The 19,458-nt window shown below is 38.1% G+C and overlaps 2 protein-coding genes across 23 annotated transcripts in view; one reads left to right on the plus strand and one right to left on the minus strand.

Annotated features, from left to right (window-relative positions):
- ARHGAP22 (Rho GTPase activating protein 22) overlaps positions 1-14,378 on the plus strand; it is a 225,972-nt gene extending 211,594 nt beyond the window's left edge. The window contains exon 10 of the mRNA XM_063710097.1: positions 13,671-14,378. Coding sequence (XP_063566167.1) covers positions 13,671-13,927 — 257 coding nt within the window. The 3' untranslated portion in view covers positions 13,928-14,378. The remainder of the gene's footprint in view (positions 1-13,670) is intronic.
- MAPK8 (mitogen-activated protein kinase 8) overlaps positions 7,835-19,458 on the minus strand; it is a 133,182-nt gene continuing 121,558 nt past the window's right edge. For 8 of the 22 annotated variants that reach the window (XM_004049382.5, XM_019035142.4, XM_019035139.4 and 5 more), the window contains 5 exons: positions 18,007-18,189; positions 17,571-17,695; positions 16,930-16,993; positions 12,979-13,056; positions 7,835-9,363 (listed from right to left, as the gene is read on the minus strand). In XM_004049382.5, coding sequence (XP_004049430.1) covers positions 9,218-9,363; positions 12,979-13,056; positions 16,930-16,993; positions 17,571-17,695; positions 18,007-18,189 — 596 coding nt within the window. In that variant the 3' untranslated portion in view covers positions 7,835-9,217. Of the gene's footprint in view, positions 9,369-12,978; positions 13,057-16,872; positions 16,994-17,570; positions 17,696-18,006; positions 18,190-19,458 lie in introns of all 22 variants that reach the window. The other 14 variants (XM_019035146.4, XM_019035148.4, XM_019035149.4 and 11 more) reach the window with 3 other exon arrangements.

Consider the following 19,458-nt stretch of genomic DNA (forward strand, 5'->3'; position numbering starts at 1 on the left):
CATTTAATATGAAGTAGACTCATGAATTACATGAATTATGAACATGAAAAGGTAGGGAATTGATTCATCGAAACCCTAGAATGCTTTAGACAGACTCATTAGAGGCACGTTGCTAAAAAATATTGTCAAATTAAGTATGGATGAGTGAAACAAACATGCAATAGCGAGAAATGGGAAGAATCTGGGATTCTGCTCTCAGAATACTTCAACAGTGTCGTAAAACTTGTGTTTGACTTTAAAGAAATACTGGAAATTGTGAATGTCTCACTAAAAAAACAAAGAGTTGTCTTATGTTAAAAGAATAACAAATGAATGCACATGTTCTTTAAAGTTAAAATACAATTTTATGGGTATGTGTGTGTGAGAAACAGAAATAGAAAGAAAAGGAAGATTCCTTGTCTTAATTGGCTTTTGAGTGATGGACCAGGAATGAATCTTATTCCTGAAGGAATTTCGGAATGGAACCCATATATCCATGTTTCCCTGGTCTGGGGGTAAAAATGGAGTCAGTAACAACGTTTCCCGGACTCTCTCCTTCTCCTTTTGATGCAGAACCCCAGGCCCCTGCAGAGCCCTCCCAGTATCCTAAGTAATTCTCTCACGGGTGTCTTGAGTTCCCAGCTAAGCAGCTGTGACATTGCCACACACTGCTGCTGTGTCTCCTTACTCCTGCCTCCACCAAGAACCCCCACTTGCGCCAGGATTGCCATCCTTTTCTACCAGCCACATTGCTACTACTTCTGTCTCCCAAAGCAAGCCCCGCAACACTTGAGCACGGGGGTCTCACAATGTGTTGCAGTCTGTGAGGAAGTGGGGTAGGGTAGGATGGGGTCATGAAAAGCCTAGCAGGGGCCAGATACTCTGAGGGGCTATCGCCCATGGTGAGAGGTTATTTTTATTCTAAGGGAAATAGGAAAGCATTTGAGAGCTTTACATTAACTCACATGAATTGACTTCCATTTTGATAACGGAAGGGGAAAGAGAAAGCTTTTGAAAGATGGGAACTCTTGAGCATGTCTGTATACTGCTGAGAATGACCCAAATGACAGGGAGAGAGCTGCAGGCAGGTTCATAGGAATGCACAGTGGTCTTTGAGAAGTCCTGAAAAATGCCAAACATGATTACCTTACATAGCATCCCCCAGCTTTTGCGCAGGAGACGTTTTTATTCCCATAAAGCTTCTCAAGCAGAACACAGCAGTTTCCAAGCAAAGACTCCGGAGCCCGCCTGCCCGGATGCGCATCCTGCCCCTGCCGCATGTGACAAGCTGGCTTGATGACCCCACTCCAAGACAGCTAAATCTCTATGCTATCTGGGCATTGGGTCTTAACCCAGTGGTTTCATAAATCCCAAGCCCCTGCACTCAGGCCACAGCTGGTTAAAAAGCTCACCAGTTTAGGAAACCAGCAGCAGCTGGCCCAAAATGCCTGGTAGAGACGTGTTTTTCTATAATTATTTCCTCTTTCCCTTCTTTCAGTGAGCTTTTGATAAATGTCTGTCCACTGTGGTAAAAGGAGACAAGGGGCAGGGTCTGTGGTAAAAGGAGACAAGGCACTGAGTAGAGCACTTTTCTGGGCCCAGGCCTGGTGGTGGCTGTGGCCGTGGCCATGGGGATGGGGAGCCTCGGGGTCAGCACGTGGGTTCATTGGTTCAGCTGCACACTGGTGGTGGGTGGGGGGTGGGCTTCAGGTTCTAGACTATCTTTTCCTTACGACACATCAAATCGAGGGAAACAACAGCACTTGGTTCACATCAAACTCTTCTGGGTATGTTTGCCTAGAGACATAGCTGCCATGCCAGCAGACATGAGAGACAGATGCTTGACCTGACGAACCTGTACACCAGGGTGCTGAGCCGAGCCTGGTGCCAGTCAGGATGATGGCGGCAGCCAGCACTCACCGAGCACTTGCCACCCCCTGTCCTGCATGCACACGCCAAGTCCTCCCAGCAACACTGCCAGGTGACATTAGGCTTACCACAGGACAGATGACAGAGCACAGCCCCAGAGTTGAGGCACTTGCAGGGAGTGAGGCAGCCAGTGAGGGCAGGATGCTATGTGGGTATTTGGCACCAGAGCCCATGCTCACATCACTATAATATCACAGCGCTGCATGCAGTGTCCTCATGTCACACTTTGAGGGCCATGAATGTTGCATTTTCAGAGGACAGAAATGGTGTAAAGGATACGCTCTAGTCATTAGCTTACCCAGCCCATCATTTATGGAACACCTACTTGCCAGGCATTATCTCCAGTAGGACAGGCTCTTCCATCCAGGGGATCCCAGTGTGAGGCATCAAGAGAAGATGAGAACACAGGATGCCGTCAAGTAACAGTAAGAGGCATGGCTCAGCCAGATTGACACTTGTCCGAGGTGACCTAAATTCTGCATCTTGACAAAACTCACCTGGACCCGCAGGACCCAGTAGACCCCAACCTTTCCAGGACCCTGTCTCATAAAAACACATGTGCCTGGCCGGGCGTGGTGGCTCATGCCTGTAATCCCAGCACTTTGGGAGGCTGAGGTGGGTGGATCACGAGGTCAGGAGATTGAGACCATCCTGGCTAACATGGTGAAACCCTGTCTCTACTAAAAATACACAAAAATTAGCCGGGTATGGTGGCAGGCGCCTGTAGTCCCAGCTACTTGGGAGGCTGAGGCAGGAGAATGGCATGAACCTGGGAGGCGGAGGTTGCAGTGAGCGGAGATCACGTCACTGCACTCCAGCCTGGGTGACAGAGCGAGACTCTGTCTCAAAAAAAAAAAAAAAAAAAAAAAAAAAGCCTTTGGTTTCTCCCTTTGAACTCTTCTGATCCCTCAGTCTACCCCTCACTTCTCTCAAGACACTGTCATGATTTCTTCTTTACATTTCCATCCAAGTTTTCAGTCCTTTTCACTACCTGCTTCTCCACTCACTTGAACTAGGCCTCACTTGCACTTCTCTAGGTTAACTCTAAAGTTTCACATGTGGTATATCCAACAGGAATCTTTCCACTGTCTTCCTCTGTCCACAAAATGATACTAACAAAAATAGTTCAAGGGCCATACAAGCAAACACAGACCTCACAAGAAAAGAAACTACAATTAGAGAGGTCTACAGGCAGGTGAGGGAGCAAACCAATTGTTCCCTTCCTCCCACTCCTGGAGCGGTAAGTTGGAGTTGATACCATACCTGACATACATTCTGTCATGGACATTTCAAACTGAGATGTACAAATTGCAAAACACACTGCATGTATTTTCCTTGCACCGTCTCTTGTGTGCTGCCCAATCGCTAGGCTCAGCCTTCCCCCAGGTCCAAACACTAAGCTTGGCGACTTCACCTACGTCATGGCAATACATCTAAATGAGTCCCTTTCTTCCCTTCTCTCAACTGGCTATCTTCGGCCATCAGTCACCAATGTCCACACCTCCAGCCTAACTGCACTTGCTTCTCTTGGCAGTGACCATCCTAAAACAAGGGTCAGGTCATAATACTTTTTTCCGCCTCAGAAACTACCATGGGTTCCTATCACCTACAAAATAAAGGCAATTCTTGATATTTTCAGGTCTGATCCTCAGCTTGTTTCAATTCCAAACTCCAGCGTGTCAGTCTTCTCTCCCATTTCTCCCTGTACCTACACCCATGCCAGGCCATTCCTCACTGCATGCCCATGCACTCACTTAAATCTACTTGCCTTTCCTTCAGCCTGGAATACTCTTCTCCAAACCTTCTTTATGCCAAGGGTCAAAACACAGTTTCTTTGTGAAACTCCTCTCATCTCCTCTAATCAACCCCTGTGGCCAGGTCCTTGTTCCTCCATATACACCATTTCAAGACTCCTGTCATCCATTTTCTATTTCCTACTCCCAGCTTCTGGCACACTTCTATGTCACTTATATGCTTCCATTAATGGATGAAATTAAGTAAAGTACATGTTAGACAGAAACCTAAAATTTACAAAGCATATTTGAAGTATCTTTTGGTTTCAAATGAAGTCCAAAGAAATACTGGTATATAACCTTTAACAGCTAAAAAAATTTTTCTTAAACCACAAAATCACTACAAATCAATCTTCACTTAGATCAAGTTAACAGACCTTTTCAGGAACAATACTGAAAAAGAAAAAAAAAAGTACCTAAATTAACGAGGATGAATTATTCCACTTTACAACTGGTGAAAATGAAAAAAAGTAAAAACAAGTTTATTCCCAACATTCTGACACTTGCTTCTGCTACCGTTTCTCCTGGGAGTCCTCTCTATGACGGTGATGAAACAGCTCAGCAGCCACGCAGCTGATCCAGCAGCAGCGGGCAGCTAAAAGACCAGCCCCTTCCTCTCCGCTCCTCAGAGGAGGGCAGTGTGAGTTCAGGTGAGGGCAGACAGCACGGTACAAGGGTCATTTGGAGCAGGAACTGTGCAAGACGGAGTGGCGTCATCACAGCGGCTGGGAAGGTATTGCAGGGACCCTGTATTCCCACACAGCAGCAGACCCAATGTAGGCAAAGAGGAAATAAGCATGGCAAAAGTTGGAAACAGTCAAAGCTAAAACCTCTTGCTTGTTTTGAAACAGACCCCAATTTTAAGTACTTATTTTTGCCAAGTGGTCACGATGGCTGTTCTCCCATATGTCTACCAAGAACTAGGTTAAGGGCATTGAAGCAAAGTTCCTTTTTTAGATAAAGTTTATCCAGCAATTTCAAACACCAGAAATCCAAGACCAGATCAACCAGATAATCAGGGTGATGATTTAGGCTCTTTACAATCTGTACAAAATCCAAATCTAAGAAACTGGTCCTAGCAAGACCCCTTTAATCCCAATCCACGGACAATCCTAAAATTGCCAAGAAAAACTTTACCACAAACAGATTTTGTTTTCAATGAAAAAACTCTTAATTTCATAATTTTCATACCACTTTTTCCTTTTTTATTTAAAATATTATAACCAATTGACATACTAGATAACATTGTTTACATTCCAGTGGTGCATGTTCAATGACTAGGGCATGAATGATGAAAAACCACAATAATGATCTCAGCATTCCCTAAAAAGTGCCCCATTTTGTTTTGTCTAGAGGAAAGGAGAGGGAACGGAACACAGGGAAGGAGAGGAATGGAGGAGGAATGACATCGCAGAGGGAGAAAAGCAAATGTCAGTTATCATACTCAGGTTTCCAGGTGTGACACCCTGCTGACCAGGATAAACTGTAATGAGAAAATAGATGTCACAGTCCAGGGAGACACAATTCAGTCTAACTTCATTATTCAGCTAAAAGATTAACAGCTTCTCAAAAATATACCAAATATTGGGCCTACAAAAGTAATTTATTTCTTCGTAAAATTTTTACTAAGATTTACTCCTTTTGTAAAATGTAAAGAATGGACCGATATCACGAGCAGGTTTCTACTTACAAAAACAGTAATAATGTCAACGAGCACATCTAACACAATTTTCCAAGACATACAGTCAAAGATTTTACACGTGTCTCTTACTGATGTAAGGTATATACTTTACATACTTACTGGTATTGTGTCAACATTGGCTAAAAAGTATTTAACACACATTTATAATTCACTCAGTAAAGATCTAACAGGGCAACAGCTTACTTGGGAAAGCATAGAAAATTAGTGTGAGGTAGTTCAATAAAAACCTAGTTTAATTTGTAAGTCATTATGAGAATAGAACATTGTGCAAAATTAATCCACAGGTAATATTTCTCAAAAGTTTCAGTAACGAAGAGAATCTAAACTAGAAATGGCCAGAAAGTGTTACTGTTACTAGACTCTCCTTAAGAGCACTTAACGAAGAGCAGTCAGTTTGAAATTAGGACTTCTGTTTTCCTTACGAGTTTTCTAATCGTACCCCAAACTATACATTTCTGCTTCAATGCCCTTTACCTCTTCATCTTTCTTGCTATTAAGGAAAAATTAGTTTCCTCTGATTCCGTAAAAACCTAAGAGAGATCAGTAGAAACACAATGCACACAAAAATGCAACAGGATACGGAGAGGCAACATTTAAGAGGGCTGCTAATGACAGAATGGTGTTTGGTTTACCTACTGGTAAGAGAAGTTTACTGGTGTCATGGGGCTTCATGCATCCACTCTATAGCTAATGTGTAACTAATGAACAACACTCACAAACTACAACAGTATTTTTGAAAATATTCTATGTTTTAACCTCAAAATGTTGTGCAGGCGAATGCCTAGGCAACACTGAATAGTTAAGTCTTCATATGTGTAGCAGATACGGGCCAATAGTGTAAACCAAGTCTTATCTGTAACCAAGGAAAGAGCTTCACTTTCCTGCTGATGATTTCACTATCAGACACTGATGTCCTCTTCCCTCCATCTTTCAGACAACACAGCAGGATTAGCATAGAACAGAACAATGACAAGGCTGGCAGGATGCTTCTTTGCACACCATCAAGCTTCTTTGGATTGTTAAGGGGGTTGTGTGTAGGCTTCTGATTTAAGAGGCTGGTGTTTCTCTTAGAAGCCTGGCATGAACACACTGTGCCTTTACCAACTCGGAAGAGTGCACGTCAGGAACAATTAGCAGCCAAAGGTGCATGACACACTGAAAACTGTTCAGCAAACACTATGACAGAGTTGAGATGCTCTATCTGCGTATAGTATAACTAAGTGATCCCAACAACACAATGGTTTTACAAATGGCCAGTATATATTAGAGGGAAGAGAATAGTAACCAGGAAGACACTGGTACAGAATTAGCATCTCTTTCTGAATCTATGAAGATAATAAAAATCTTGGTCAAAATAACTTTCTGATAGTAAGACAGTGAGTATATTAAGTATATAAAATTGAAAAATCAAAATTATAGAATAAGAAAGGTGGTTTCATACAAGTACTACCTGATAGAAATGTTATTTGTAACTTCTCTTCAAAAAAAAATGTTTAAGATGCTTAAAGGATTCCAAAATAAAAAGAACCAATATATATTTAGCTTAACAAATTTAAGACGAAAACTGTATTTAGATGTAGTAATTTAAAACCTAGGACACGCAACATTTAACAAAGAGATCTTGTTTTTAGGATATAATTTGTTAAGTATTTTAGTTTTTACACTAAGTAATGAGAGTGCTTTCTTTGAATTGAACTGAACATGATGGTTGGCAAGTGGCAGCTGGCATTTACAATAAATGATACAGACACACACCTGGTTTTCCTTACTTAACCAAAATCTGTATCAATAGAGATGGCTTATCAGCAATCAAACATAAAATACGACAACCTTCTGAAAGCATGTCTGCTGTGAAAGTGCAACAGTGACATAATCTATGCTACAGAAAATACAGCTAATTGTGAAATTAATATAAACACACTCATTCTCAAATTTCTGCTGAAATTGTGAATCCAATATTTTCTGTCTACAATTCAAGAAATGTCTTAGAACTCTAATTTGCCTAATCAAATTAATGCACCTTGTTGTATTAGAAAAGGGACTGATAAAAAGGCTGGGAAGCTGGAAATCATGACTCTAAGCCATCGAAAACAAACTTGCTACTTCAAAGTATATAAAAAAGCTAATGTATTTTAATCTTAAATATTGCACATTAACAGTGATGTAAAATATCTCACTCAAAAAGAATTTTGCACTAAATATATGAATAAAATGCCAAGCAAATTTTCAGACATTGCATGTTGAGCCGCACCTGTTCTTGCTCCTGTTGGTCACAAATTCCAAGGGGCTTTCTGCCTAGAACCTTGTTGCTTATGTGAGTATGCATTTCCTAGTTCATTACATGAAATCCCTCTTTTTCCAGAGATAATTTAAAAGGTGCCTGGGTCTATTACAGACAACGTATTTCAGAAATAACGAGACTTCAAAGACATTTTACTTAGGAAAAGTTCAGTAATAGAGAAATAATTCTGCAGATAGAAAATGTAAACAGTTAACATACACTTGTCAGGAGCAGCACCATTCTTAACACTACTCGACATCCACATTGCGTGTTATGTTGAAAATCAGGTATAAAAAAATAAAAGACTTAGACTAAATAACCACCATTTATGCCTGCTCTGCTCAATGTGAAGAAACAGTCCTTAGAAAATGATATCCTATATATGGCTGTGTGCTACTATTTTCAGATGAACGGTATATTGCTCATTTGATACATCACCTACACAAATCTAGGTAGGGTTTGGAACCTCCCAATAGCTCGTATAAATGATTATGCTACAAGTAGAATCAAATGAAACACCAGAACAACTGGTGCTCAACTGACAGACACTCCAAGTAATAGGAAACCGGAAAGGTCCAAGGACCCGAAGCTGCAGGAAAGGGAAAGACCGGACTCTAGAACATTGCTGGGACCTACAGCCTGAGTAGATTAACTCAGTGTATACAAAAACAGGCTCATAGCTAGTAGAAGTGAACCATCTGTTTATTTGCATTGAAATGTATTATTCATGAAGTATCCTCTTGACTTTATGTGATCATAAACTTTGAGCATGCCACAAATTTGTAGAATACACCATATTCTTTTTACTTATTTTTGTTGGGTAGGGTGGGGACGTAAGGTGGTGGTAGACACCCAGCATCTTCAAAGACATGCTCTGAGTTATTCTGCCATTTAGATGACGGGGCTTTTGCCAAAATTAAGTAGGATTGCCTACCAATTCTTGTAACTAAATTAGGATTGGCAAGTAGCAAATATTGGAGGTCTCCTAACACGTTCATCATTTACAGTAGTTATTCCTGAATATAACTGGCTACAAGTTATTTTCCCTCACTCCTCTGGGGTTATTTCATTGATAAGCACATAACCCTGAAGGATAGTATCATGAACAAAACATCTGAAATAAATTCTAATTAAAAAAAACTATAAAAATCTTAAATAATTCATGATATAGGCAAGTCACCACATAATAGTTGCTTTGATAAACAAAATCTTACAAATTCAGTTAAAAAAAATCAGCAGCATAAGATAAAGCAAATATGCAAAAAATTTAAACCATGATAAAATAATTAGGTTTACATTATACAGTTAATTACAGCAAAAAAATACAATACAGTTTTGTTGCTGTTTTGAAACACAACTTAGGTTTTAAATTACATCACTTGAAATTAAAAAAAATAAACTACTTTACTACAAAATGAATTCTACATTTTTTGAAAAATCACCCAAAAATAAGACCACTGAATTGTTTTCAAAGTAGTTCTATCAATGACTAACCGACTCCCTATCCCTCCCACCCCCCCACGGCCCAAGTAGTCATCTACAGCAGCCCAGAGGCCCAGCTGATGCTTCTAGACTGCTGTCTGTATCAGAGGCCAAAGTCGGATCTGTTGACATTGAAGACACATCATTGACAGACGACGATGACGATGGATGCTGAGAGCCATTGATCACTGCTGCACCTGTGCTATGAGAAACAAAACAGCAAATCAGTTGCAGACAGCTGCAGATCAAGCTACTTGCACTGCACTAACTGCCTCCAGTGGTAATTTTTTCTCTTGGGTTTCGAAGGCTCACTAAAAATAATCGCAAATGATATCCAACACACAAACTTAAAAACACTCTACATTGACAGCTATGAGGTGAGAATTCTGAAAATGTCTAGAATCGTGGAGTCCTATCCTTTCAATGAATGTGTTTTTCAGTTTAAGACAAGGATTTTACATCTGAGCCACATTTAGAAATGGTCCTGCAGCAAGATCCATGAATGGGCTTCAGGGTATGTGTGAATACTGCTGATAATACATGCAAAACTGTCTGTAATGCCTTTTTTTGGACAGAGGATCTTAAAGGACTGTGTAACTACAAAAGTTAAAAGCTACTTCCCTACAAAAAAGTCTTTATAGCTTCTCACTAAAAAGGAAAAATTCAAATGATTCAAATTTGAAACAAGATGTACTTCTGGCACATCTTGTTTTAAAGCAAATGCCAAGACAAGGAATAAAATTAAGTTTAACAGGAAGAAACCTCAATTCAACTGCCCCAGTTTACACGAGGTTATGGGACATGCCAGTGTCACTCAAGTGGCCTAGTTAAGTAAACTTGGGTCTTCTTATTTCTACTCTAATACTTGATAAGCAGAAATATGGATTTATTAAATAAAGTAAGAGCAAACAGTTTCCTTTGCCGAAAGTATTACCTAACAAGCATTTCCTGGATTTTAAAAAGTAACAGGAATACCTGAGCTCGAAACAGAAATCCTCTCAAGGGGATTGGTTTAGGAAGGGGACAGGAATGACTTATGCTGGGGGATGAAGGATAGTTAAAGGTAACTCATGCACTAGGCTAAGTACTTTTGAACCACATGAACACTAAATAAGGGTCATTCCAAATTTGAATAATGCAAGTTACTTAAAAGTTCTCAAGAATACATTTATGAAATAAAATCAATGGTCTTCAAATGGAACACTGAGCAGAATTTCTAAGGGAGAGGTTCAGGCACCCAAAGATGCTGAAACCAAATGGGCTGAAAACCACTGCTCCTGAACCCAGCATCTGTATTTGAGATCATCCCTCCATTCTGTCCAGATGAGCAATAAAACACTTCAATATGAAAAGTCCTCTGTGAGCTTTTCTTCAAATGCAAAAAGAAAATAGGCAGTGTAGTGGGAATAGGAAAATCTTTAGGGAGGGGACTGGGATACAGAAAGGAATGGAACCACAAGAGACAAAGCAGGTGATGGGAGCTGAAACGGAAGAGAAAAGCAGGATGAGCATTTCAGGCCTGAGAGATGAGAGGTAAAAGAGGTGATAATCTCCTAGACCCAAGAAAGGTCCATTAGCTTCCCAGTCAGAGTGAAATTCAGATAGTATATTCTATTTAGTTCAATCAATACTTGGAATGAGCCTTTTCTGACTGAACAGTATGGTATATCTGTGTACCATACATAGCACACAATGACTAGTTTCTAAGACTTGTACTGAAACATTCAAACCATAAAAGGGCTCCAACATATACAATTTTTATATATGCCTCTAGTTCAGGGTCTATTATTTTATCCAAATGTCTTAATCTGATAAAAATTGACTTTTAAATGCATTGTTAACTTTTTAATCTAAAAATCAAGTACCTAAGGGAAAAAAACACATACTTGTTTTCTCTTTAAAGCAATACAGTAAATTCTCAAATATCTGAATGGTAATAATATGGAAAATCTTTAGTCTTACGTGGGTCATTCCTCTCTTAAGTGAGCCTCTATACACTCAAGGCAGGTAAACTTACTTTACTATTAGCCAAACCAAAATAAAGATAGGAAGGCACTCGACAGGGAAAAAGAATAAAATTCCTTTTAAAAATCAAGTGGAAATGGTACTGTGGTTATCTAGTATTTTGATTTACCAAACACTACTCCTTCTGTTTCAGTACAAAATCAAGAGCAGAATATTTTTATAACAGCTTAATTTGCTAATACTCGTCTTTGCAAGCTATAACTGAGGATCCAGAAAGTCTAGAAACCTCAATTTCTATCTTTTTCACTGACTTATTTTGTGATCATAAGCAAGTGCTGGACTAAGATTCAAATTATCCACTTACAAATTAAGAACAAATACAAATGCTCTAACTCATGAAATTATTACATTTACTCAAACATCTGGCACTCCAGCTGTGCCACTCACTTGGATAGTATGCTAAAGTATAAAACTGTCCCACATAATGAACTTTTCAAATCCCACCTGAGCCTCCATCATGAACAATTGTTATACTACTACTATATAGCAATACAAAGCTAATTAATTACACAAAGCATTTATAATAGAGCTTTAAATTTGTTATAAGTAAATTGTAGAGAAAAGGCCATTTCCAAAATAGGTAAAAGCAGTCAAAACCAATTCATATATTCAACAGGATCTACACTATAATCTGGAAGACTGCATTCTTGATCAAAGATTTAAAATATACAACTCTAAAATATATAACCAAAAATGTCAAAGCAAGCCACAAAAAATGGCTTAAACAATTATGTTTATAGTATACAATGTCGCTATAGTTTAAAAAACCTTACCCATATACAAGATGCTAGATACAACATCTATTTTTTTCCTCAAAAGTAGAAGTTTCTGAGGAATTAAAATGGCAAAGTTTTACTTCAAAATCAAGATCTATCTTTTGAAATACTACTCACTCTTTAAGGCTCAGCTCAAATTTCACCTCCTTCATACAACTGTCCTAACCTCTGTAGCCAGAGAAGTCTCTGTTGCCAGCCAGATAACAAAATGGGAGGCTGAAAAAACCACACACTCTGAAGTTACTGTATTAGTTCATCTACATAATAGATTTGGAATCTTATGTTATTTCAAATTTCTGAACTTTAGTTTCCTCATCCATAACATGTGTGCAATAATCCTATACCTTAGGATCTTAGGGGCTGAATGAAATAAAGTATATAAACCACTAGTGTCTGTTATGTGGTATGTACTTAGTGTACATGTTACCTGCCATTTAACTTTTCCCCTCTATTCTTTATACTTTTACTTGTACTAACATTAAATATAAGATCAGCTTATGACAAAAAAAAGTTTTAACTCCTACAAACCCAGTTTTCTTCTTAGAGAAAGAATACTTTCTAGTGATGGTTTTAATGTTATTGCCTTCATTCAACAAATCAATAATATCAAAAGGAGAAAGACAGCAATTTGGTATTACATGTACTAAATTTTGCAGTGAAGCTTTTATTTATCCAAAGTAAAGACTGTCAAGATCATAGAAAGGTATGTATATTGAATTTTGAGAGGTTTCTTCTTTAAAGACCCAGCAACAATGCCAACAAAAAGTTTTTAAATTTCTGTTCTTCAACAGAATGTCAATATCATAGAAAAAGATGTGCATCTTATGAACAGTTACTGATATATTAGTATAATGTATTAGTAGAAAAAACAAAACTGTATTTCCTTATACTTATTAAGCCTGGAATAATAATGATTTTGTAAATATGGGAAGAACTGCAGGTTTCAGGCCACTGAAGATTACAATACAAGAAGTAAACTGTAATCTTAACCAAGCTTATATTGTAACCAACCTAAAGGAGAGGGCTGCCCCCGTATAACTCCATTCTTGGTTCTCTCCTCCAAGTCCATAACTTCCTTATATATCAATTCTGTAAAAGAAGTAAACAAAAATGAACTTTTCAAAGTCTAAGAGCCAATCTCACAACGCATGTATGGTTTAAGTGGAAATTTTTATACATGTGAAGTACTTCAAACAGTGTCCTTACAATGACAGTCAGTTAAATGTCGGTCTAAGATTCAAGGATGTTAATTAATAACAATTCCTTGACACTCAACAATGGATCATATTGAAAGGAAGTACTAATCTTTCCTGTAATCCACTGTTTCTGAAGTTGGTTTGATAGTGCTGGGGTAGAAGCTTTCTTTTTCACTCTACCAGCAACTTGTACTACAGCACATCATACCACATACCATTCTGTACTACCATCTGTCTCAGGGAGGGCTTGAACCACGTGTCTTACTGACTTCCATTTCCTGGGCCCTGGAATAGAGCCTGGTGCACTGTGGGTACTCAACTAGATATATGCTACCAAGATTTAAATCAGAGTGTGCAAAAGCTTCACAACAAATCGGAATGAAAGATAAACACATTTTTATTGGAGGAAAAGTAGCAGGTAAGCTACATTTCAACTCCTTATGAGTAAGCATGGTTATCACTTCTAAGAACATTTCTCCATGGGACTCTATCTTTTTCTCTTATCAGGCTTCTGGACAGCAAGTAGACCACTGCGACAACTGTTCCAACTGAAGAGACACACTGGGAGCTGCTCTGCTGGTATTAATATATGCGCCTCCTGTCTTATATTCTTCACTTATATTATCATCAGAAGTGATTCTGATGTTAACTGCGATGTGCCTTGTGAGTCTGAATGTCTACTTAAGAAGAACCTTCGGCCGCGTGTGGTGGCTCATGCCCGTAATCCCAGCACTTTGGGAGGCCGAGGTGGGTGGATTACCTGAGGTCAGGAGTTTGAGACAAGCCTGACCAACAAGGTGAAACCCCATTTCTACTAAAAACACAAAAATTAGCCGGGCGTGGGGGCAGGCGCCTGCAGTCCCAGCTACTCGGGAGGCTGAGACAGGAGAATTGCTTGAACCTGGGAGGCAGAGGTTGCAGTGAGCTGAGATTGCGCCACTGCACTCCAGCCTGGGCAACGGAGCAAGGCTCCATCTCAACAACAAAAAAACAAAAACAAACAAAAAACCTTCTTAAGGTTCTTAATGTCTACTTAAGGTTCTTAAGTAGACATTCAGACTCACAGGGCACACTACACTTAACCTTAATGGTGGATGCCACATCAACACTATTTATCATCTTCTTTGGGTCATGGAATCTTTTGAGAATTGTATAAAAGTAGTGAACCCTCCTCTGAGAAAAATGTACAAACAAAAAATATTGCATCGAATTTCAAGGAGTCTGTGTTAATTCCTGAAGAATAAAATTCTGATAAAGAATCCCTGATTACAGAGTATGACATTTATATTGGTAATAAGGTAAAACAAATGAATATGTTGGAATGAACAACAACTGGAGATAAGTTTGTTTGCTATAGTAACTTAAGGCTTGGAAGGAGAAAAATAGAAAGCACTGATAAAGGAGAGAATAAGAGATAGTTTTCTTCAAAGAAACACAAAGGAATGATAAACATTTGCAGTAAGAGGATTTTTTAAGAGAGAAAATAGCACTCCTCTGGGAAAAAGCACAAAGGGATTAAGGCAGAAGAACCAAAACTAATTAGGAGTACTAACTAGGCAAAGCCATTTGTAATTAATGGCTTTGGCAATTAATTTTTCTTTCTGCTATGCGCTAAAACTCTTAAGTAGATCTTGAAAAAGGCAGTCTGTGGGTAGTTACTGACATGCACCCGGGGCTAGGAGTAAAGGATACAGAATAAAGGTAAATGTTTTTAAAGCAATCAAAACCCCCAAATATATTCTTATACAAATGAAAACACTGTATCTCACTGATTTTAAGATGTACTTTTTTCACAGTTTAATCTCTGAAATTGACTATATCTTATAACGAATGGTGCTGTACAACTGAAGGTGTTTTTTTTCTTTGTGGCACATAACGGTGTGCCTTACAACTGCTGGCCTATTAAGATTGTCTATGACCAACCTGGACAACACAGTGAGACCCCATCTCTACAAAATTTTTTTTTAAAAATTAGGCTGGGCGCAGTGGCTTAAGACTTATAATCCCAGCACTTTGGGAGGCTGAGGCAGGAGGATCACTTAAGCCCAGAAGTTTGAAACCAGCCTGGGCAACATAGTGAGACCCTGTCTCAAAAAAAAAACAAAAAAAAAAAACAACCAAAAAAACCACAAGATTCTACAAAATACTTCATCGTCTATTGTAAATTAGTAGGATGTAAAAATATTAGGTTAATGTTTTCATACATACTCAGTACAGAGCTATATCTTTATACATATTCAAATGCAGCAGACTCTATCCAATTTTATCATTTTGTCATTCTTTTAACTTTATCACGGGCTCTGCTAACCATGGGTTTCCCAAAGTTCAGAGAAAGTCAATCTCTAAATCTCTTCAATTTCTAAGAAAGAATCAAATTCATGCTTAGCAAAATACATTTATAGATGGGTCACTTATTCATGTTTATACCTCCCCAGTCCCCTTTGCCTTCCCAGGATTTAGAGACAACTCTTAATAACAGGTCTTCTGCCTCTATTTTAAGATGAGGTAAAATGCAGGGGGCAGTGTAGGAGGGTGAGATGAAGGGGGAGTGATTTACTCAAAGTCACACAGTTACAAAAGTGGTCAAAACACTGAAGGACAACAACACGAATGGAAGTAAACGGGACCTAAAAATTACCTGACCCACATGTCCCAGGGAATCTTTTGAAGAAATATTTGAAAACTTCCATGACTATGAAAGCATGATTAATTTCAGCCACATTCATAAAATAGAATAAAACTACTATATTAGATTTACAAATATTAAAAATTAACCCATTCTGTAGGCAAGGGTGAGGGCAAAGAGAGACTCCTATATAATATGGACGGAAGTGTACACTACTACCATTTCTTTGGAGAGTAATTTGGAAATAACTGAAAAATATCTTTGGCTCAGCACATCTCCTTCCAGGATTTTTCTTCCAGGCATGTTCTCATATGTGAACATGAATATTGCAGAGTTGTTTCTAACAGCAACAGACTGGACACAATTTAAATGGTCATCAAGAGGGAGATGGATATATAAAGTGTGACATATTCATACAGCAGAACACTAACCAGTTATTAAAGCAAGAGAGGCAGATACGTGAACTAAAAGAGAATAACCTTCCAGATATCTGCTTATATCAACAAAGCACTCATGCCTATAATCCCAGCACTTTGGGAGGCCGAGGCGGGCGGATCACGAGGTCAGGAGATCGAGACCATCCTGGCTAACATGGTGAAACCCTGTCTCTACTAAAAATACAAAAAAATTAGCCGGGCGTGATGGCAGGCGCCTGTAGTCCCAGCTACTGGGGAGGCTGAGGCAGGAGAATAGCGTGAACCCGGGAGGCGGAGCTTGCAGTGAGCCGAGATCACACCACTGCACTCCAGCCTGGGTGACAGAGCGAGACTCCAACTCAAAAAAAATATAATAAATAAACAAAGCAAGTACATATAGCATACACCGTACACAACCATACGTGATTTTAAAAGGGTGGAAGAGGAGAGGTGGGAGACACTAAACACATTTGTGTACTCACAAACCATGGAAAAAATATGAGACAGAGCACTAATGTGTCTGTGTCTGGGGTGGGAAACTTGGAACTTAAGATTAAGTTAAGGAAGGAAGCAGACTTACTTTCTACTTATGTAAAAATATTAATATTACCACATTTCGGTTATGCATATAAAAGTCACAAATTTCTCTAACATGATAATAAATCACCATATAAAAACCAGAAGCTCCTTCGCAGTTTTCCCTCTAAGAATCTGACGAATGTACCTTTCCACTCTTCTATTGTGTGTTCCCTTTCATCTAACTGCTTGTCAGGGATCTTTGGTGGTGGCTGAAAAACACAAGGCAATAATAACCAAGTCAGTATGCTGGGAGTATTTTAACTCTTTGTAGTTATTTGAAATATTAGCCAGACAGATGACTTATAAAAATATATCATTAGATCAAGACTGATCAATCATCAACTTACTTATACAGACATAATAGTTTAGGAAGACTCCTTCATTGCAGGAAATAAAATGTTTAACTGTCTTTTTTCTTTTCTTCTAGCTCTTGAAATTGCCACATTTTATTTATATCATAGATCATAGAATTCTGTTTTCCTTTGGATACAGTAATTTGTTTTATACCTGAGTTAGGATGTTCCCCCAGAGCATTCAACATCCTAGTTCTCTGGTTAGGTATCCAGGCAAGATTGCAAAAAACAGTGGGAGGTAACTTTATTTTGTGTAGGAGGGGCTCGAATATGTTCATTAGTTTATTTGACGTAGTCTTCATGAAGAAACAGAAAAACATCATCATCATGTATCTACATTTTTATTTAAAATTAAAAGGTCTCCTCCAAACCTAACTGTCATTCTAACTCTAAGAATGCAATATGTTCTGTAAACATTAAGAAAATAACTTACAGCTTCTGCTTCAGAAGGATCATACCAGACATTGATGTATGGGTGTTGGAGAGCTTCATCTACAGAGATCCTTTTAGATGCATCTATTACCAGCATTTTGGATAACAAATCCCTTGCCTGACTGGCTGCAAACATAATGATGTTAATGTACATATATTTGTAAAGATTCTCAAATTATTAATAACTTTCAGCAATTTGAGATTATTTTTTTAAAAGCATATCTTTTAAAAACATTACTGTAAAATTATCTTATACATATGATTAAAATATATAAAATTAAAGAAAAAAAAACAAAAACCTCATTTTTTTCCCCACCATCCAGAGAAAACCTTGGGTTCATGTCCCATAAGAATACGAATACATATAAACACACAAACCCATACACACACACCACACACCCCAAATGGGATTAAATGTACATATTTGTAAAAAGTACCTTTAAGTTTGTTGTGTTCTGAGTCAGCTGGGAAAAGGACATCAGGGAAGAGTTTCTCAAAGCTATATCCAGCATATTTAGGTCTGTTTTCAACATAAGTCCTTACTGTTGGTTGCAGCTTCTTCATGAATTCAGGACATGGTGTTCCAAGCTGTTCAATAACTTTATTCCACTGATCAATATCTAATATCAAGTAGCTAAGAAAAATACTCCATAACTAATGTTCAACACATTAGTCATATTCATATTACAAGAAAATAGAAATTTAAACACTCCTAAGAAAGGATGTGGCAGTTATAAATTTTATATCTCACATGTACCCTGCAAAAGGCAATGATTGTAGGTGGACAGAAATGATCAATAAATAAGCTTTATTAACCTTATTTATTGTGTGTTCAAACTAACTGATTTTACCTTAAAATGGAAGCTTAAACTCACAAATTCTAAATAAAATGATAAGCAACTAAGAATAATGACAATTACTATCCATAGTGGCTCTAACTGCAAACTGCACACAATGCTATAATAATATACAAAATTTTTCCTTTTCTGTCAATTTATCAGAAAACATGATTATATCTCCTAGACAATATTTCTAGAACACATCCTGTTTTACTGAGTTTTCTACACTAACAGAAAATAATCAGTTGCAATAAAAATAAAGGCTTCGATAAAAGTGGCATTTTCTTTTGCCATTCTTTGTTTAGCTTAGGTTTAAAAAAATTTTCTAAAGCTCGGACCCTTATAAAAAAGATTCAGTTTTTTGCTAAGTTGTAAGATTAGGATTTCTTGGTCTCCTTTCCTCTAGTCTTTACACTCCAGGACCCTGAAGGCCAAGGCCTAAAACTCACTTATTGTAATCTTGTGAATATGGCTTTTCCCATTCTTCCTCCTGAAACAATTCTAAGTGTTACTAGCTGGTAAACACATAACAAATCACTGTTAACATAAATATTAAAAGTAGTGGGATGAACAAAAAGCATGAATCCAAAGCTATCGTTACCATACAAAACTACTACTGCTGAAATTCTCAGATGAAAGGGTCAGTATGTTATGTGAGTAATGAGACAACAATCAAAAGACACAAACCACACAGAACATTAACAAAAAGGAGGTAGGGGACAAAACAAAAGGATGGCCAGAAGCAACAGACAGCTCCAAAATTCATATTAAGTTGTACGTATTTCTAGACTTAAGTGTATAATTATTATAAATTTTTAATGCAAGCCATGATTTTTGATTTAGGTTAAATCAACTCAAAGCCAGCAAGTACTTGTGCATAATTACAATTGAGCAGGGTTCAGAATTAACATATGAAACAATAAATAAGGGAAAGAAAAGTCTACGTCAAATAGTAGGTGGTATTTTAAGAGTAATTTAACAATATATTAGGGAGAGACAAAATACATTATACCTGACCAAACTGAAGTGCTATCATACATTTTGACCTTT

This window comes from Gorilla gorilla, chromosome 8, assembly GCF_029281585.2.
Source record: "Gorilla gorilla gorilla isolate KB3781 chromosome 8, NHGRI_mGorGor1-v2.1_pri, whole genome shotgun sequence".
In the NCBI taxonomy this organism is placed as follows: Eukaryota; Metazoa; Chordata; class Mammalia; order Primates; family Hominidae; genus Gorilla; species Gorilla gorilla.